Here is a 21,594-nt window from a genome sequence, read left to right on the forward strand (position 1 = left end):
GACATTTTGCATATGTGTTCCAATTTTGATGTTAACCATCATATAGCCCATAACGCAGTTAGGGTTATCCCTAGGGGAGGGCCGAAACCTTCTGGCTTAGGGAGCAAGTGTAGTGGCTGCCCTGCACTTCCTCACCATAACTAACACACGCTCACTTTAACACATACTTACACTCTGTAACACAAATATTCACTGTAACACACACACTGAAACACACTAACACACTAACTCTAACACATACACTTAACTTGCCTGGAGCCTCTCTTCATGGTTACCCGCACAATGGGCACACATAAGTGACCCTACTGATCTTCTCTAGCCTCCAGATTGGGCTAGTCCCCTTTGTAAAGCCTATTAGCTACCCTGCACCTCCCCACCATAACTAACACATGCTCACTTTAACACACACTGCAAAGCACATATTCACTGTTACACACACTCACACTAAAACACGCATACACTATAACACATACAATTGGCTTACTTGGAGCCACTCTTCATGGCTGCTCGCACACTGGGCATACATTATGTCACCCTACTGAGCGTCTGTCTCTCTAGCCTTCAAATTAGGTTACCCCCTCCTCGGCCCTGGTCATTACAGTTATATTTAAATAAATCTGGTGTAAGATTAAATCCATGTCTGGGTTATTGGAAGCAAAGCGGGGGGGGGATTAGCTCTTTGGGCTACTGACAGTTTTGGTCCACCTTGTGTGTTACTTGTAATTACTTGGGGTCACTTTCCCTTGTTTTTTTTTTTTTTAAAGAAAAACACATTTTATCCATTAAACTAATATGAAATCGATTGGAAATCCAGCGCAGAAATGACCCTTTTGTAATTATGTTACAGCTAGAAAAGTCCTTGTTTTCCAAGAGTGACCCCAAACTTTTGAACGGTAAATGTATATAACTATATTAGAAGTCTAAGATCTCGGTTGTTTATGTGTAATGCATTTCATCGCAGGGCTTTTGTAAGACTTACCCTTTCTGTAAGCACTTTAGGTAACATGTATTCTTTTGACATATACTGTTGTCATTGTACAAAGCAAATAAAAGGCACTCGCTTTTACAAACAATCCTAGCAGGGCCACTGATGGCAATAAGAAAAATCTACCCTAACATTCAAAGGTCAAACGGTTCCAATTTCGCTTGGATAATCCATATACTTAAAAAATGTGTCAACGGAAGCTCTGATGGGGCCTGTACTGAAGAATTCCGGGAACAGTCCGGCGTTAACCCTTTCAGTGATGCGTTTTAGAGACCTCCTATGCTAAAGCTTGAGCATTAGTGAGCCTCTTCAGCTGCCAAAAATAATATCAATTTTGAATTAAAAAAAATGTAAATTTGATTAAATTCTACAATCCTACATGCTTTCAGCAGTCAGCAACAATATATCAAATTTATGTTTCCATGCAAACAAAAGGCTGAAGTGGCACTTAGACCACACATTTAATTGTTCGGCGGCAGAGGATGGCCACATTTGCCACTTTTGGCATGTAAAGTGCTGCCCCCTGCAGGGTGTAGGATGTATAAACCGACTCCCGTCTGTACGCTCATACCTTTCACATACTCTAGGGGGCAGCACTTTACATGCGTTGGTTAAGATTGTGTGAAATTTAAGTGCGTCCTGGAAAAAAAAATATCCGGCGTGGCCACCTTTGACCAGGATGTCTATGAGGTCACTCATTTCACCCGGTGTAGAAATAACAAAAAAAAGTCAGAACTCAGTTTTGAGAGAATCGCTCCATCTCTTCCAAAGCATGTTGAGCAAAAAAGGGGTTTCCTTCAAGCGAAGGAATTAGCTGTCTCTCAACTATCTTCATGCTCACTTGAAGAAAACATCAATAGAGAGGTCTAAGTGTGTACATACGTTGAAGACACATGACATTTGCTAAGGAAAGATCATGTCAATTACACCTAACACGGTTCTGAAAGATGCCACGGATTAATAGAGTGTATAATCTGATGTGTTGATATTTACACCAGGTTTACAACTAATCCCTCTTCAAGGTGCTTAATATTTTGGCTACAGTAATCATTGTGGGTTATGAGCATCATGCACCGCAAACATAGTCATGTTAACGCAATCCCCGGAGAGAGAGAGAGGACAGGTGTACGCTAAGGTTACATTTACCAAGTAACAGAATTTTTCAGAAATCTGGACCATTTAACACACTATTTTCTTGTGAACATTAAGGAGGAACCCAAAGGAACTTCACAAATATGTTAAAAAGTTATAAATAAAACCATGAAGTGTTTTAGGTCCCTGCTTTACTTCTAAACTCTGTAAATCTTTCAATGAGAACTTTGCAAACTTTGTTATCAAGAACATCTACGGGTTCAACTACAACCAGTGGTGGTGGGACCTGTTTTTGACCTGAATAGCACCCCCCAACCTCCCTCAATAAGGGTCGCTTATAGATGAGTGCTGGCCCAGCTCCTTCTAGTACTGCTTCACCTAAGACAGGTGTGTGACCCTCACGCAGTCCCGCTTACCACTCAAAGTCAGCCATGTTGGTTTATTTTAATGGATAAGAGGCTAAAGCAGAGTTATTCATTTTCTATTTATTGACATTGGCAACCAAGTGGTTTGCAGCTTTATGCAATAATGTTTTCTAATATATTGATAATTCACATATTAACATATACCTCAACATGAGTCCATAGGTATTTATATATATATATGTGTATATATATATATGTGTATATATATATATATATACATATATATATATATATATATATATAATACTAGATATTATTAGTACACAAATGTACATACATATAATAAATTAAACATTATATATATATATATATATATATATATATATATATATACTACATAAACATATACATACATATACACATACATACGCATGTACGAGTATGTCCTTAAATTGGCAAGGAATGATTTTTGGATCCCTAATGTCATTTCTTATTTTTCAGGCTTTAAGTATAACTATTTGCCTTGGACAAAACTTAACACACTATCCGCATCCAAGGAATAATCCCTGCTGTCATCTATAGCGTGACTTCCCTAACTGCCGGGGCAAAGTTGGGTATAAAAGGAGGACCAATATCGCTTCGGTTTCAGAGGAGAGAGGAGGTGGACAGAAAGACTCGGGCTTTCTTCAAACACCTAAGCCTGAACTGAACGAGGTAAGTGCAGAACTTTCCATGCACTAAATGTTTAATAGGAGAGTGAAAGAATAGTGGTTAATAAGAAAATTATGCTTTACGTGGTTCATAGAAGTGACCCCAAAGGCTGCCCGTATGGACGAAACTTCTCATATATATATATAATAGTTTTATATGGAAAGACCATTAGGACAAATCTTAGATCTGAGATGGGACAGTAACTACGTCAAAAAGGGGACTTACTCTTGGATACCCCAGTGATGCCACTTGCTGCCATAGTTTTCATGACAGCTGTAAAACATTTTAATAATATTAATAACCTGCCATAGACATGGATCGTTTAAGCATTATGTATTTTTGCTATATGTCTAGGCAAAGAGTAGACTGGGTAGATATTATTTACTCATCCTTGTGTTTTGTAACTATCATGTTCTTTTTAATGTTTCCATTTCTGCCACTTCCTAATAATCTGCTCAATATACTTTTGCTCCGTGGTCACCTTTATTATGTCAGCCCCGAAAATTCCTATCTGAATGTTGATTCAATAGCAAATGTTAAAATATGATGGCCCCAAAATAAATTCTAACCATTTATTGGCACCATTGATGCCATGGCTCCATATTGTTCTGCTAACCGTGCCTTCGATATATCTATTTATATTTCTTTGTTTTCAATAATTGTCAGTAAGTATAAGTTGTCCATGTATTAAATTAATAATTATAGGACTGCATGATGTCCATACTATGGAAGATGCTGCTTTTATGCGGCTTGGCAATTCTGCCCAAGAATCTTGTGCTATCCAGACCCGCACCAAAAGTCTTCCCAGCAGAGACAATGACCTGGGAAGGAGGTAAGTTGCATATGTATATTATACACAAAACAGCACACTCATTGATATTCAAACAAATAAAACATAGAAGACTGACACATGCAAGGAAACGCAACAAAAATAGGAACAAATATATATATATATATATATATATATATATATATATATATATATATATATATATATGGAACATTTAAGAATTTTTGGATTGCCAATCAAAAGTTCATTGGACCAACCGAAGCAGTACAGATCACTACTTTATTGTATTTTACCCCATGAAAGCTGTTGCCTACATTATCTTTGTTCAAAGGCTATGTAGGTTAAGAATTGACTTTTCTTTAAATCCCGTCTAGTGTCTAACCTTGGATCAGGAAAAAGCGGCCATACATCTAAAACAAGCTGGACAAAATCTGGAAGTAGTTCTAACTGGGACCTTCCTGAAAACATGAAAAGTGGAGCAATGGTTTTTGAAAGTCAGCCAAGCTTCACCTGGACAACACATAGTTCTGAAACAGCGGGTCCAGTGGAAAACTATAAGTGGAATGTAAATGATGCGGGCAAAGGGAACTTTGAAAGTGCAGTTTTCAAGGGTCAGCCTTCGTCTGCTAATTGGGAAGTTAGTGGAAAATCAAATAGCATGAAAGGTGGCCCAAGTAGTAGCTGGGTTTCCTTTGAAGATGGAAACGGCAAAGGGGCTTCTAACTGGGCTATGTATGAAGGAGGCAAAATGATGACAGGTGGTGAATCTGGTTTCAGTTGGGATCTAAGTGATGGAGACACACATGCATATGCATTTTCAAGTAATAGTGATGGAAACATTGGTGGAAATGGGAAAGGCCAGAAGGGAAAAGATAAAAAGGGTGGCTTGGGCAGTATCTTAGGTGGAAACAAGAAACAGAAAGAATCATCAGGTGAAAGCGGTGGGAAGAAAGGGGGACTGTTCGGAGGGTTATTAGGGGGAGAGGTGAAAAAAGGGGGCATAGAAGGTATTGGTGGAGGTCTGATTGGGAGTCTGAAAAATGTTGGTGGGAATCTTGTGGGAAGTGCTCTTAGTGGTGATGTTACTGCAGATCTTACAGGCGGATTATTAGGTGGTGATGGTCTAATGGGAGGACTTCTTGGTAGTGATGGCCTAGTTGGAGGATTTGGTGGCGATGGCCTAATGGGAGGGTTTCTTGGGGGTGATGGTCTAGTTGGAGGATTTGGTGGCGATGGCCTAATGGGAGGGTTTCTTGCGGTTGATGGTCTTGTGGGAGGACTTGGTGGTGATGGTCTACTGGGAGGATATCTTGGTGGGGATGGTCTAATGGGAGGAGTTGTGGGTGGAAGTATAATCGGAGGACTTGGAGGTGATAGTTTACTCGGAGGATATCTTGGTGGAGATGGTCTAATGGGAGAAGTTGTGGGTGGAGGTTTATTGGGAGGACTCCTAGGTGATGATGGTCTAGTAGGAGGGTTTCTTGGGGATGGTGGTATAGCTGGAGGACTCCTAGGTGGAGGTCTTCTTGGTGATGATGGTCTAGTTGGTGGCCTTCTTGGTGACAATGATCTGGTAGGTGGTCTTCTTGGTGATGATGGTCTAGTTGGTGGCCTTCTTGGTGATGATGGTCTAGTAGGAGGTCTTCTTGGTGACAATGGTCTAGTAGGAGGTCTTCTTGGTGATGATGGTCTAGTTGGTGGCCTTCTTGGTGGTGATGGACCAGTAGGAGGACTTCTTGGTGACAATGGTCTAGTAGGAGGTCTTCTTGGAGATTATGGTCTTGTAGGTGGATTTATTGGAGGTGATGGACCAGTAGGAGGACTTCTTGGTGACAATGGTCTAGTAGGTGGACTTATTGGAGGTGATGGACCAGTAGGAGGACTTCTTGGTGACAATGGTCTAGTAGGAGGTCTTCTTGGAGATTATGGTCTTGTAGGTGGACTTATTGGAGGTGATGGACCAGTAGGAGGACTTCTTGGTGACAATGGTCTAGTAGGAGGTCTTCTTGGAGATTATGGTCTTGTAGGTGGACTTATTGGAGGTGATGGACCAGTAGGAGGACTTCTTGGTGACAATGGTCTAGTAGGAGGTCTTCTTGGAGATTATGGTCTTGTAGGTGGACTTATTGGAGGTGATGGACCAGTAGGAGGACTTCTTGGTGACAATGGTCTAGTAGGAGGTCTTCTTGGAGATTATGGTCTTGTAGGTGGACTTATTGGAGGTGATGGACCAGTAGGAGGACTTCTTGGTGACAATGGTCTAGTAGGAGGTCTTCTTGGAGATTATGGTCTTGTAGGTGGACTTATTGGAGGTGATGGACCAGTAGGAGGACTTCTTGGTGACAATGGTCTAGTAGGAGGTCTTCTTGGAGATTATGGTCTTGTAGGTGGACTTATTGGAGCTGATGGACCAGTAGGAGGACTTCTTGGTGACAATGGTCTAGTAGGAGGTCTTCTTGGAGATTATGGTCTTGTAGGTGGACTTATTGGAGGTGATGGACCAGTAGGAGGACTTCTTGGTGACAATGGTCTAGTAGGAGGTCTTCTTGGAGATTATGGTCTTGTAGGTGGACTTATTGGAGGTGATGGACCAGTAGGAGGACTTCTTGGTGACAATGGTCTAGTAGGAGGTCTTCTTGGAGATTATGGTCTTGTAGGTGGACTTATTGGAGGTGATGGACCAGTAGGAGGACTTCTTGGTGACAATGGTCTAGTAGGAGGTCTTCTTGGAGATTATGGTCTTGTAGGTGGCCTTCTTGGTGGTGATGGTCTAGGTGGAGGGCTTCTTGGTGATGATGGTCTGGTTGGTGGCCTTCTTGGTGGTGATGGTCTAGGTGGAGGGCTTCTTGGTGATGATGGTCTGGTTGGTGGCCTTCTTGGTGATGATGGTCTAGTAGGAGGTCTTCTTGGAGATGGCGGTCTAGTTGGTGGCCTTCTTGGTGATGATGGTCTAGTAGGAGGTCTTCTTGGTGACAATGGTCTAGTAGGAGGTCTTCTTGGAGATTATGGTCTAGTTGGTGGCCTTCTTGGTGATGATGGTCTAGTAGGAGGTCTTCTTGGTGACAATGGTCTAGTAGGAGGTCTTCTTGGTGATGATGGTCTAGTTGGTGGCCTTCTTGGTGGTGATGGTCTAGTAGGAGGACTTCTTGGTGACAATGGTCTAGTAGGAGGTCTTCTTGGAGATTATGGTGTACTTGGTGGCCTTCTTGGTGGTGATGGTCTAGGTGGAGGGCTTCTTGGTGATGATGGTCTGGTTGGTGGCCTTCTTGGTGATGATGGTCTAGTAGGAGGTCTTCTTGGAGATGATGGTCTAGTTGGTGGCCTTCTTGGTGATGATGGTCTAGTAGGAGGTCTTCTTGGGGATAAAGGTGTACTAGGTGGCCTTCTTGGTGCTGAACTGTTGGGTGGATTTCTTGGTGATGAAGGTCTAGTAGGAGGGCTTCTCGGTGATGATGGGTTGCTTGGAGGACTTATTGGCGGTGAACTGTTAGCTGGGCTTCTTGGTGATGATGGTCTGGTGGGAGGACTTCTTGGTGAAGATGGTCTACTTGGGGGACTTCTTGGTGATGATGGCCTAGTGGGAGGACTTCTTGGTGGTGATGGCCTAGTGGGAGGCCTTCTTGGCGGAGATCTGCTAGGCGGACTTCTTGGAGGTGATTTGCTGGGCGGAGATCTGCTAGGCGGACTTCTTGGAGGTGATTTGCTGGGAGGAGCTCTTGGACTTGTAACAGACACACTTGGGTGAGTCAGATTTCCTTAAATCATATCACAAATTTACATCTTTCCATAGAGTGCATAGTACACAGGTGCAGTGAAATAAAAATATAGTACAGAAATGTTTGTTATGTTTATGTTTTTTACATACTTTCAATAGACTTAAAAAAACCTTGCTCTTTTGGGCACAACTGATGAAAATTGTATTCTCATAGATTTTAAATAACAAAATGATTAAAATAAGTTGAACAAATAAATTTAATGACATGGTAATACATTAAAATAATAGTTTTGTTACTGTTATTTTATCATGTTTAATAAATTGAACATGTATCATTTGCATTACATTGTGTTGTGGTATATATATATATATATATATATATATATATTTATTTATTTCCAGTTTGGGAAGTGTGGATATTGTCTTTCCTGCGATTACAATTACTCCATTAGACGGCCTGGGCTTTCAGATTGATGTGTATTGCAAGATCGGAATGGGTGGAGAAAACGGGTAATATGCTTTATATTTTTTTTTTTACAACAACATTGTTAAATATTATTAAGATACCATTGGAAAGGCCACTGTGGGCTCAAGTCCAAAGCTGTTTCCAATCGGGGAGGACCATAAACCAAAGCAGAGCCACCTTCTGCTCGGTCAATGGATCCTCAGTAGGTGACAAGCAGGGTCTCCAAAGGCCTTAACCTCACTTTCTTATTCAGAATTTTGGGAGACATGCTGGGTGCTTGTGTGGAAGCTAACGTTACTCTAAAAGTCCAGATTGAAGATGTCAATGGCGCATTAACTCTTGTGGTTGACTCCTGCGAAAATGTTTTCACCGGCATCAAAATGAAAGGATTTGGGTAAGTACCCCACAGTAACCAACTTTTAAAAGTTTAAGAAGCGGAGAGGTCCAATAGTTTATGTATAATGATGTATATGTTATCACTTTTTAATATTCTGTGGGTCCCATTCGTTAGTTTGAAGATGAAGTTTCATAGAATAACATTAGTGTTGACTGGAACATTATTGATATAATTTAGTTAGTTAGTTAATTTATATAGGATGTATTATATTCCTAACCATACATAGTAGCAGAGATATATGTAGTGGCAATGCTAGGCTAACCTAACCGAGTGTACGTCCCTAAAAAAATTAATTACACCCTGTCTTTTGGTGGTTGGCAAAAGGAGCTGAAACCTTTGGGTTTCCAACACAGATCCACTTTAATTTCTAAATCCAGCAACTGTATAATAAGGAGCACAGAGCTACATTGTTATTTTAATAGAAACCCAAATACTACTACAGAAGGGGTTGAGGGTTTCTACTTGCAAGAAGAAGAATCTAGGAAGGAGCTAAGAAGTTTCTGCCCTTAGACCTGCTTATACAAGCCCTATCCGTTTCATATCCATACATGTAATAGAAAGGAATTCTTGGTAGAAAAGAAGTTGAGAAAAGGTGTGTTAGGTGAGAAAAGAGTGTTAGGTGGTAAATGTCTAAAGGTATTGTTGTTTAGAGAGTATCTAAAGTTGGAGAAAACAGGGGAAGGTCTGGTAGAATTAGATATTTTCAGTAAGCCTTCAAATCTACACCTGAAATATGCATTTATGTTGACTTTTTTTTCTTCTACCTCTTTAGAGTGCTTGACATTGGCGAGGGAGTTCTTCATGGAGTTGCTCCTGGACTTGTGAGTTTAAAATTTACAAAATTTTGGTCAATTGCCCATCCTTCTCTCATTCCGTAACTCCTTCTTTCAGTCTTCTCCCATTGCTTGACTCCATGGTTGGTACAATGCAAATCTCTCAATCCTCATGGTTTTTATACCCTTGGCTATAGATCTTTGACCTAAAATCCGTATGTCTGGTCTGCAGTCTATTGAAATTGCCCCTTTCGAATGTGTTTTCATTTTTATATCCTTATTTATACTTCATTATTATGGTAGTGGCCATGTATTTCAAGCAACAAAACTACATTAACAGCAAAGCCCACATATTACTGACCCTTTAATGGTGTTTAAGGGATACATTAAGTCAGTGAAGAATAAAGCTTCATAGATTATATTGATATTACCTTGATTTTGGAACCAGGATAAGATTCCTAATTACAATTTTAATATGAATTTCTTAAAAAGTTAAAACAAGCTATTCATAGTACCTACCCTAAACTGCACATTGTTTGGATTCTTTTTTTTTTTTAGGTGTGCCCCCTAGTGGAAGTTGCACTTGGCTTACTCAACACAGCTGTTGGTCTGGCTGGAGGTAAGTTGTCTGGTTTATTTCTCAACACACTCTTGGCATGCGCACTCAAAGTAAACGTACGTTTGGATGGATGATGACAAAATGGAAGAAGCTAACTATATTGTCTACCTCTGAACTAGGTCTTATCCCCGGTGAGTTACTAGGAGGCGGTTTATTAGGAGGAGGACCAGCACCTGATGAAAATCCAGGCGGTTATGGAGAGCTTGATATATTATCACCAGGATTAATCGACATAGACATTCCTGACATAAGTGTCGATTTTGATTTTTTTCCTGATTTACCAGTAGACATCCCAGATTTTGGTTATGATTTTGATCTATCAATGCCACAGATCGATTTCCCAGAATTTAACCTTGACATTGAAATCCCAGATGTAGACATGCCATGGTCAGCATTAGACCAGGACTTCCTTGGAATTGACATGCCAAAAATTGAATTTGATATAGAACTCCCAAACATAGATGTGCCAGGGTTTCCTCTAGAGTTCCCAGGTATACAAATCCCAGAATATGGCCTGGATGGTCTAGATTTTGACCTGAATTTCCCCAAAATAGGAATCCCAGAATTTGATTTTGACCTAGGAGGAGATTTCAATCAAATAGGCCTGGATATAGAATTACCAAAACCAGACTTCTTAGAATTCGAATTAGATTTCCCAGAGTTGGAGCTTAATATAGACTTTGGCATCCCTGAATTTGATATAGATTTACCTCAAGTAAGCATGCCAGGACTTGATCTAGATTTCTCACAAATAGACATCCCAGGATTTGATATAGAATTCCCACAAATAAGCATGCCAGGACTTGATATTGATTTCCAAGAAATAACCATTCCAGGACTTGATATAGACTTCTCTCAGATTGGCATCCCAGGACTTGACATTGATGTAGAAATACCAAAAATGAGCTCAGTATTGGAAATAGACATTCCAGTAGTTGAATTCAGCTTTGATTATGACAGTCCCCAGGTTGTATCTGAAATTCCAGTCGACATTAACATAGATTTTGGACAGTGGGCTGGCAATATGGGAGGAGAACTTTCACTTGGTGAATTTGATGTAGATTTTGGAACACTTCAATTGACCCCGGGAAGCATAGAGGGAGGAATGTCAATAGTAGATTTCGGAAGCATGGGTGGCATGTCCTCTGGAGGTGACTATAAAGTAGATTTTGGACAACAGTGGACATCTGGCAATATGGGAGGAGAACTTTCACTTGGTGAATTTGATGTAGATTTTGGAACACTTCAATTGACCCCGGGAAGCATAGAGGGAGGAATGTCAATGGTAGATTTCGGAAGCATGGGTGGCATGTCCTCTGAAGGTGACTATAAAGTAGATTTTGGACAACAGTGGACATCTGGCAATATGGGAGGAGAACTTTCACTTGGTGAATTTGATGTAGATTTTGGAACACTTCAATTGACCCCTGGCAGCATGGAGGGAGGAATGTCAATAGTAGATTTTGGAAGCATGGGTGGCATGTCCTCTGGAGGTGACTATAGCGTAGATTTTGGACAACAGTGGACTTCTGGCAATATGGGAGGAGACCTTTCACTTGGTGAATTTAGTGCAGATTATGGAAAGGTTTGGCCACCTGGTTTCATGGCCGGAGACATTTCAGGCAGTGATTATAAAGTAGATTTTGGACAAAAGTGGAGTTCTAGCGGTAAGGGAGGAGACATGTCCCTAGGGGAATTTAAGAAAGGAAGCATGTCTATGAGTGGTAATGGAATGTACAACAAAGGACAAGACAATGGTTGGAAATCTAAAATGAATGACTGGAAATTTTAAAGAGCAAATTCTTTTTTTAACAGTTACAACAGATCATATAAACAAAACAATATTATAACTGCAAATGTTTATGCAAACAAAGCTTGTAATATCGTACTATGGTGATTTAAATCTAAAAATGGCACGCTGAGATCCTATGATTGCTTTTCCCATGTGGTGATCCAATGTAAATTATGAACCAGTCTTGAATAAATGGAATGTAATACAATTAAATGTAATTATTGTTGAAATAAAATATATTTCCTTCCCTGCAATTCATTTTGTTTGGTTTTCTTTCTGATAAACGTATGCAAACATGTTCTTATCTGCCTTTCAGAAGCCAGGTTTCAGGCTCTTGTGTTTTCATCTGAAATATGTGGGCCCACATTCACTCACACTCTCACTCACTCGTTCACACTGTCATTCTTGTTCACTCTCACGCTCTCTAAATGTTTCCCTACCTTCTCTACCGACCACTTCCGCGTCTTCTTCATCTTCTATCGCAGGGAACAAAATGTGTTGCCTGAAAAACAAATGGGCCAAAAACAAACTGAAAAACTTGTCTGAATCGTTTTTGGCCCATTCACACGTCTAGTGTGTACAATGCTCTGCTGTCGAATGGATACCTGTCAAAACATACTACTTAAAGGTTCTCAGAAAGTAAGGTTCTGGCGGTGGCTTAAAGTCTTTAAATCAGAGCAGACCAGTAGACAATTGCCCCCTTTGCCGGTCTTCTCCCATGAAGGGCAGTATTGTTGCTCCATGGGGGCACAAGAGACAGCAAAAATAAGTGACTAAACCAGATCGGAAATGTCTTTCTTCGTTTTCACACCAAACAAATAATAAATAACATGAAGGCCGAGCATTGTATTCTCAAGCAATAAACTTTTCCTGGATTTCTACGGGATGCGCAAATGCTGATGTTATCTGGTAATAGGAAACCAATTGCCATTGACAGAGGTTTTTAGTATGATTTATGATTAATCTTCTTTAAAGTGATATATGAGAAAAGCTAATCTTTATAGAAGTTTAACAGCTCCCCTCAATTTCTATAGCACTACATTAATGTTTGATAAAAGGATTACTTATCTGGTTTAACGAGGTAAAAGTGGCCGGCTACAAGGACATATGATCACTACATCAGATTTCTTATCTGTTCACCCGGTTGCCTATGAAATCGAGAATCAATTTAACAAATTTAACAAATTTTATATAGAAATGTTTGCTCTCATTAAGTAATATCCCCTTACGGCATCCTATTTATTAATGTTACTAAGTGAAAGGGGAGATGTGTGTCATCGGAGATAAAAATACAATATACTGTAAATTAAAGTGAGTTCACAACTTGTCTCAACGGATATCAGATTGAGAGGCAAAATCGTAAGTGGAATAAGTGGTATTCAAGTATATAAAGTATTAATCATATTAAAGTGCTGAGTTAAAAAACGAAAAAGGGGAAAAAGAAAAGAAAGAGAGAGAAAAAAATGAAAAAGAAAAAAGGAAGAGGAAAAAAGAAAGAAATCGTCAAATGTCTATTGAGAAGGAGTAGAGATCCTGCTTCGGGTTGACAGAAGCAGAATAGAGCACCGGAGTATTGCTGTTTTTACACCTAGAACAGCTGCGTCTCTTGCCCCATGGTAGTTACACTCCTGGACCACCACGTGATATATGACCTGGATCCACTACTGCTAATTAGGTGTGATTTGCAAACATAGGGACCCTAAATTTAGACGAGGAACGTGACCGTTATATGGGCCAGGTCAACCAAACCATGAAGATGGGAGACCCATCTCTACCCAAGACTTCCACTACCAAGTGACCCTTATTTCCGCACACCCATGGGTTTTCTTGTGACTGTTGGAATAGTACATACTGAGCTTGTACGCCATAACCGTTACTGATATGTTTCTGGATTTCCCTTTAGGGCTAGACCTATCCGTTCATCTGGAGGGGCTTAGTCATTTCCTAATTAGTCAGCACAGGTTTAGATAGAACATTTAATCCTCTGAGGGATTTGACACCTGACCTTACAGTTGGCAGTCTTGCTACATCCCACAACAATTGTTTATCTTGGAAAAAACCCACAATAGTTGTTAATTGTTTTGGATATCAGATGTAGGATTAAAGTCTAGAATTTGGTTCAGGATATAAGGATCGGTTGCAGTGTTTGTCGCCAACTGGGGTAGAAGAAAATGTGTGCCTAGTGATCAGAATTTTCAGTTCCAAGTGTTCTTCACGGATATTCAGTCCAAAGATGTTCAGGTTATGGCGAGTCTGCTTTGTGTGTTCTCTGCTCATTCAGTCTCATTTTGCTGCTGTTTCTGGGAAAAGCGGAGCTGTACTTCGAATGAGCAAAGGAGCCTTAAATAAAGGTAAGAAGTACAGAAATATAATAAAAAATCTCTTAAATTTAAGTTATTCACCAGCTTTCGATGACACCTGAAATATTCTTTATGAAGTTTCAGTGTATGCATATTCATAAGATATAGTCATAGTGATGGAAGACAAGAACCAATAGACCCCTAATTTCCTGTATTATGCATGTATTAACCCGGCTGTAATAAGGTCCGTGTTGCAAGACGATATTAAAAAGACTTTGGGCAAAAAAAGGAAAAAAAAATAATTCTGTTTTTGTTGGTGTTTTAGCTGTTTCAGGACAAATGAAAGGAAGAAATTCCCAGAATAATTTGCAAAATCCTGCAGCAGCTGGTGGCGGTGATCTTGTTGGAGGTCTGGTTGGAGGGTTGCTTGGTGGAGGAGGTGGTGGGGGTCTTCTGGGTGGCGTCCTAGGTGGCGGTGGAGGAGGAGGTCTGTTAGGTGGTGTACTAGGGGGTGGTGGAGGAGGTGGCCTCCTCGGTGGTGTCCTAGGGGGTGGTGGAGGAGGTGGCCTTCTCGGTGGTGTCCTAGGTGGTGGTGGTGGTGGTGGTGGCGGCGGTGGCGGAGGACTTCTTGGGGGCGTTCTTGGTGGGGGTGGTGGTGGAGGTGGTGCTGCTGGTGGTGCAGGATTTGATAATAGTAACACAGGTCCTCAACCTAATGGAGGTCTCCTTGGAAATGGAGGATTGTTGGGCGGCTTGCTTGGAGGAGGAGGTCTTCTTGGCATTCTTGGAAATGGAGGACTATTAACCACAGTGCAGGGGATTACTGGGTAAGTTATATCAAATTCATTTTTTCAAAGAGAAAATGTTTCATACCTTGATAATTATACGGGATATCTTTCGGATTTAGGATTTTAGAAAATTCCTTGGGGATATCCAATACAAAAACCTGCCCCCAAAGATATGTTTTCTCTCATTCATATCCCTTAACATGTTTTAGTGGTGTGAAGGAGATATCTCAAAAGTAACTCATCACTAGTGAAAAGGGAGAGATATTGTGCGTGCCTCTGAGGTATTGTGAATTATTCATCATGTATGTATATCATGTGTCGCCATCTAATAGACATAGAGCCCTAGTTGTTCCAAGGGGAAGATCTGTCTCCATGCTCAAGGAATATTTTCTTATATACTATATATATATATATAAATATGTTTCTTTTAGCTTACGGATTATTGATCTTACACTCCCTAAAATTTCGTTGCACCTGCTGCCGGGAATTGGAGTCCATCTTAACTTATATACCAAGGTGGCCATTAACGGAAAAAGGTAAGAGCGAAATTTCGGAAACATTTTGGAAGTGCCGCAATGATCCTTTCAGGAATCCATAAATACTAAGTATTGCTGTTTTGTACTTATTTCCTCATTTATCAAAGCCTCTTGGGGTTCCTTGATATCTTGGTGGAAGTCAACATCACAGCCAGAACCCGGCTCACCCAGGAGGCATCAGGGGTACCCAGGCTGGTGATTGAGGACTGCCATGCATTGCTCGGTGGAATCAATATTAGACTTTTAAGAGGGTGAGTAATATGGTATTTTTCATCATGTGCAAAAATAATGTCATGTAAATCAGATAAATTATCGAAAAAATACACACACCCCCTCTCTACACAGTTTGTTGTCTGGAATTTTGGATGGGCTGGTCAGTAATCTTCTTCGGAACATTCTTCCTGGATTGGTAAGGACGATCTCTGTATTCTAATCTCTTGGATATAGATTTGTGTTTGAGATCATGGAAGTTACTGATAAGTTAACCTGATAAATGACATTGTATCGTATTGCCTGCTTAACAGGCGTGTTTTGCCTTTTGGGAAATGTTATTTAAGAGAGCTAACAGATTGTGCTGCTTTTACTTCTCAGTTGTGCCCCGTCGTCAATGTTGTGCTTGACTTGACCAATGGACTTCTTCTTACTGTGAATTGTGAGTTAATGGCAAATGTAGTGGCCAGGACAAAATTTTAGGGCATATTGGTTATTTGCAAATTGTCTTGTAAAAAACATTCTACCCCTGCTCTAGCCACATCTACACATTCCCAGACCCAACGATGTCCCACCTTTGAAGACACCTTTTAATATTAATGCCTAGAGGCTTCTGAGATGTAAACCCAACCCTTGCATGACATTTCCGACAATGACAATCTGGAAACATCCTCGTTGTATTAATGTATTTTATTTGTTTTAATCACAGCTATGGTTCCACTTGGTTTAATCGGTAGCATTCAATACACAGTGTCAAGCCTTCCTATAGTGACCGGGCAATTCATCGAGTTGGATTTAAATGTAAGTTCTCTTCCTTAATACTGTTAATAATTTATATTTGATATACAGTCATTGATGTTTACTAACAGCACTCTTCTTTTTTTGTAGACAGTGGTGGGTCAGTTAGGAGGGGGTCTCATTGACTACCCACTTGGTAACTCCAATGCCCCAGTCTCCATGCCACCGATGACAGAAGCCACAGAATCCCAGCTTGGCCTCTCTTCCAACTTCCTTGGATGCGTTTTAACTGCTCTTCAAAAAGAAGGTCTTATGGATATAGAAATCACCAATGGAGATGTGAGTAGCTGTCTTGGATTAGATACATCCATTGCATAAGTGTTTTACATTCTCTGACAGGTTTTAGCGATGCTTAGGGATTATATCTATCAGATACATTCCCGTCTGTGCCTCTTTTTTCCTGGAACATGGGAATGGCTTCGTTGTTGGTCCCTGGCAGATAAAGCCTTGACAGAAAGCACAACAGTGAAGTATGACATTAGGCCTCAAAGAGGCTGACAGTTAGGGGCATAACAGACTAGCTGTGCCATCTTTACCCCAAACAGCTAGTCTGTGCCATCATTGCCCTCAAACAGCTTGTCTGTGCCATCATTGCTCCCCCAACATACACTGTGGCACACATATGTAAACACACTTACAAAAATTCAAAAACACCCGTACACATTCATTCTAACACACACATTCTTACATTGCTCATGCTAACACACACCATCTCACACCACTTACACATCTATGCTCACACACACGTATGCATGCATATTCATGCTCACATACATACATACACATATACAAACATACATACAGCCTCCCTACTATCAGGCGGCTTGCACACTGTGTGAGCAGGCTCGGTTTCTCCGCAGTCATGTGACCTAACGTGACCGAGAGTCATTCTTATCTTACCGTGCCAGTTCAAAATAGTTTAGGAAGAGCCCTTCTGACCTGGACCAGACTTTCTGAAGAATTTTGAACTGGTAAAAGGAGACAGGAACAAGCGGTCACTGGGATGTCATCAAAAGACAGAAGTCAAGCGGAACGTTCCTTTTTAGCAGTTATAGCCTGGGGGAAAACAGTGTCTGCTTATTTTATTTTACAGAATAAGTTTTACAATAGATATAAAATGTATATATTGCACATAATTTGTTAAAAATGACATTAAACTGCATTAGTGTTCCCAATTTTCAGGTACCTGGAATTCCACCGCTTACAACAACAGTCCTTGGCAGTATCATTCCAAAGGTAAATAATAATAATAATAATGTAATGAAAATAATTACAAAGAAGCGTTCTTGAGTAAAGTCATAAATATATAAAGTCATATATATATATATATAAACTTATTTCATGTATTTAAAGAATGTATATTTTGAAAACCCAATAACATGGATTATTTGTTTTAATTTAGGTTTCTCTCATGTATAAAGACGCCAGACCGCTGATCCTCAGGGCTAAGGTTCCCTCGGCTCCTGTTGTCAAGCTGCAGAAAAATCGAGGACTTGTAACCTTATTTGTTAAAACAGAAATCTATGCCTCCAATCCAGACTCAACACTCACGTCTCTCTGTGTCCTTGGGGTGGTAAGTATTGTGTGTAACAAGGTCTTCAATATCCTTAAATGAAACAAGTTCTGGAGAAAGTAGGAATGGTCTCGTCTTAGATTCAGGGCCCATACGCCTATCCCATGCATGTTTACATTCCCTCGCTGTATTACCCTCTACCACTTCTGCCGGGAGGCTGCTCTACTTATCTACCATCCGCTCAGTTAAGCAAAACGTCCTTACATTCCATCTAAGCCTCTGACCCCCTGGTTTTAGATTACGATCTCTTGTTTTTGGTGTTTGTGCTCTTCATAGGCTGAATAACAATCATGGATGTTGCATTTTCACAGAGTTTCTCCTCTCTCTCTCTGCAGGATGTCCGGTTAAGCGCTCACTTCACTGTCGGCGGCGACAAGCTGATGATAGCATTATCTCTTGAAAGGTAAAACTTGTTCGCCACCCCCATGAATGTGTGTGTGTAGTGTGTGCAGAAGATAGTTGGGTGAAAAGTTTCATTTTCTCCCTCCAAGTGATTCTAATGGCTCTATTTGGAGTTATTTAAGAAGTAATGATGGGAAGACTATGGATTTATCCAAAAACCCTTTCATAAAACACACCCCTGACAGATATTTCCATGTTTTCTAGCACTCACGCCTCGTTATTGTCTTCATCGGTCGGACGCTTTGAAGTAAGTAGGACAATCGAAGGGTGGAAGTTCCATCCAAATGACCAAGTTATAGGGTAGACCAAAACATGTATGATGCGCACAACATCTCACCAAATGAACGGCTACAGCTGATTTTGGACTTCCAAGTAACTTTTGGCAGCACCTTGAGGTTGGCATGAACATTAAAGAGATTGAATAGATCCGATTCTCATGACGAGTGAAACCACTCGAGGGCTAGACAATGCAAGTTGGTTTGCAGTTGATGTTGAGGACCAAAAAACACCCATTTTCCATGGTTTTGTAATTCATGATACAGAGGGTGTTAGTAAATTAGTTTCTGTGATTCAGGTTATTTTGTTTCTTCTTTTGGTGACACCTTTTCTTGCAGGTTTCAGCACTAGAGGGATTAGTTGGAAACCTCATGAGCTTGGCCCTCTTGCCGGCAATCAACAGTAAGAATGAGTTTCTGGCTTAATACGATATAGAAGAACATCACTGAACAATTGCAATTGTTTTGCCGGAATGACGGATTCTATTTTTATATCATTCCGCTGGTTTTACAAGGAAGTAGCTGTCATGGTACAAAAAAGAAAAAAAACCTCCAAAAAGTATTTAATAGGGCTGCCATCAGATGGAATACAAAGGTGGCTATTGTTTGATATGGAGATAAAATGATATCAGATGACGACAACAAGAATGTTAAGCACACATCCGATCCTTGTATAGGATTACTGTAAAAACCACACAGTTTAATTTCCTTTTCCATGACTATATGCTCCATTGTAATTACCTTTGGTTGGGTTGATTATGGGGTCCTGTAGCCCCTCTTGGAAGACACTAAGCCCATATTTTAGTTGTCATATCGTGATGCCGTACCTTAGAACATTTAGTGATACATGAGGGACGTGTAAGTGTGATCTGTCTCCAATGACAGTCATTAATATTTCCATATGTCAACACTTTAGTTCTGACCCATGAGCCTCCTCATCAGATAGGCAACCATCTTGAAGATATGGTATTAAAAATGTAATATGGAAGACACATGGTTTCTGCTGACAACCATAACGTCAACCTAATACTTAAACTCTTTTGATTCCAGCCGTAGTAGGACAAGGAATTCCTCTTCCGAAGCTGATGAATATAGACTTTAATGATGCCGACATCGACATTCTGGATGTAAGTCAAAAATAAAATATGTTCTATTATATATATATAAAACTGTAGAAATTGAAAACAGCTCATGGATCGAGGTTGGTCCATACAGAAAACCAAATTTAACTTAGGGATGTCACAAGTATTCATTTAAATGTTTGAGGTCCTCTTCTAACGCTCAACTTGGGTGCTCGTTCTTGGGAACTCTCCTAATCAACCCAGGGGACCTGATAATACCCTGATCTCTCGGCGGTGGGGGGGGTTTGCTTATTACCCCCATTGTTTTCCACCCAATTCGCCTAACCGTTGACTCACACCACTAGATCCTTTTTTCTCAAATAGAGTTGAAAGAACAGTTCCCATGACATCATTCCCAAACTACCAGAAGAACTCGGTGAAGCCTGTAGAATACAAGTGCCCAAAATAAGTAGGGAATGGGTAGAAGATGACGAAGCTACAATTTCCCCTTCATTTTCCTCCTGTGGCGATCTTAAGAGTTTCTAATCGACCATGCAGTTAGTTCAGGCTGTTGTATTTACTATTTATGAATATTATCGCATAAATAAGATGCATTTCCTTTCATTCTCTAGGATCTTGTGGTGCTATCTACACCAACCTAAAAGGTAACAGATCTTTGCACCGAAGAGAGTATTGCGCAACGGTATCCGCTGTCCTGAGCCCAGTATCCATGCAATGCGGTCCTGTCTAATATTTTTCCCGTTTCACTGCAGGGCAAGCAAACACGTGTAACTAACATGCCATCAGATGAGCGGATCATGTTACCTGCCCTCGAAGCTCATGATAGTGATTATAACTGTAACACAAGTAGCAGTTTGTTGGATCCATTACGTCGGAGATTATTATTCTGGGGCGTTAAACACTGAGGATTGGTTCTGTATTCTTCCAATAAAGGATTTTACAGTCTGTGTAAATTGGTCTTTTTTTTTTTTAGCTCAGGTCTTGGTATCAACTCTACAGAGATGGGTCATCCTGGATGGGTTTTGGGCTTCTAGCAGTAGTGTCATTCTCACCCTTATGTTCCACATACCACCAGAGGCGGTATTAGGATATTATGTCATGATGAATAATGAAGCCAGATATTTTGTTCGAAATCCTTGTTATTCTTCTTCATTTTTTTATATATATTTTTTGTATTTATTTATATTTACTGAGTACCTCTGACTGCTTAGTTGTTTTAACTTTCTTTTCTTGGTATCTTCACGATTATTCCTCCCATTATGTTGTTGATTGGTTCAGGCAGCATTTATAAGATTATTCTGTAAATTGATTAGATAATATTAACCTAGGTGTTTAAACTAATTATCTCCAAACCAATTACACGGATTGCCAGAAAGGCACAAGCTACAGCTCATTTTAATACAGTAATATATTTACACAGAGACAATCCACATTTAATGACTCAAACAGTATGTTATTTGTTATTTAGTTAGTTATTTTTAATTAGAACCCTGCACAGGGTTACCGCTAAATATGAAAAGTACGTAAGTGTGAAAAATATTGTAATTCCGCCACTAGATGGCAGTGCAGAGTTACAGACGCAACACTACGAAGCTCATATTCTGACGTGGCTTTAATCGTACAAATCGAGACACCTGTGTTGAGGGTATGGCAACAAGGGGTGGAGCAAGTACCAGAAGTGGGTGGGGACAGGGGCGTGGTCACCCATCCACCATACCTGAAAAGCCACGTCACCACGTGGGCGCTGCAATCCATTGATTTTACAGCTCAGTGGGCCAGTTAGGGGAGATCAGAGGATCTTCACAACTGCCCCATGCACCCCACTGCCTGCAAAAAGCCAGACGGCAGGACAGTGTCTAAAAAAACTTTTGGGAAGATTGCGGTGGTGATATGGGATTATCAATGAAGCCTGACACCACACTTTT

The 21,594-nt window shown here is 40.4% G+C and overlaps 1 protein-coding gene across 1 annotated transcript; it reads left to right on the forward strand.

Annotated features, from left to right (window-relative positions):
• Positions 1–13,938: 13,938 nt before the first annotated feature.
• Positions 13,939–20,310, forward strand: LOC128470978 (BPI fold-containing family B member 4-like). The gene is made up of 15 exons (XM_053452823.1): positions 13,939–14,056; positions 14,331–14,832; positions 15,225–15,329; positions 15,437–15,580; positions 15,675–15,738; positions 15,921–15,981; positions 16,249–16,340; positions 16,428–16,616; positions 17,520–17,573; positions 17,740–17,910; positions 18,246–18,313; positions 18,517–18,559; positions 18,927–18,990; positions 19,638–19,714; positions 20,281–20,310. The coding sequence occupies exons 1-15, from the start codon at positions 13,939–13,941 to the stop codon at positions 20,308–20,310; spliced, it is 1,782 nt and encodes a 593-aa protein (XP_053308798.1).
• The last annotated feature ends 1,284 nt before the right edge of the window (positions 20,311–21,594 follow it).

Source organism: Spea bombifrons, chromosome 13 (assembly GCF_027358695.1).
Source record: "Spea bombifrons isolate aSpeBom1 chromosome 13, aSpeBom1.2.pri, whole genome shotgun sequence".
In the NCBI taxonomy this organism is placed as follows: Eukaryota; Metazoa; Chordata; class Amphibia; order Anura; family Pelobatidae; genus Spea; species Spea bombifrons.

Excerpts from the sequence above, each read along its gene's own strand:
- LOC128470978 (XM_053452823.1), top strand. The coding sequence starts at position 13,939 with ATGTTCAGGTTATGGCGAGTCTGCTTTGTGTGTTCTCTGCTCATTCAG. Across the intron at positions 16,341-16,427 it reads TCATCGAGTTGGATTTAAAT|ACAGTGGTGGGTCAGTTAGG; the intron begins GTAAGTTCTCTT and ends CTTTTTTTGTAG. Across the intron at positions 18,560-18,926 it reads CATCGGTCGGACGCTTTGAA|GTTTCAGCACTAGAGGGATT; the intron begins GTAAGTAGGACA and ends CTTTTCTTGCAG.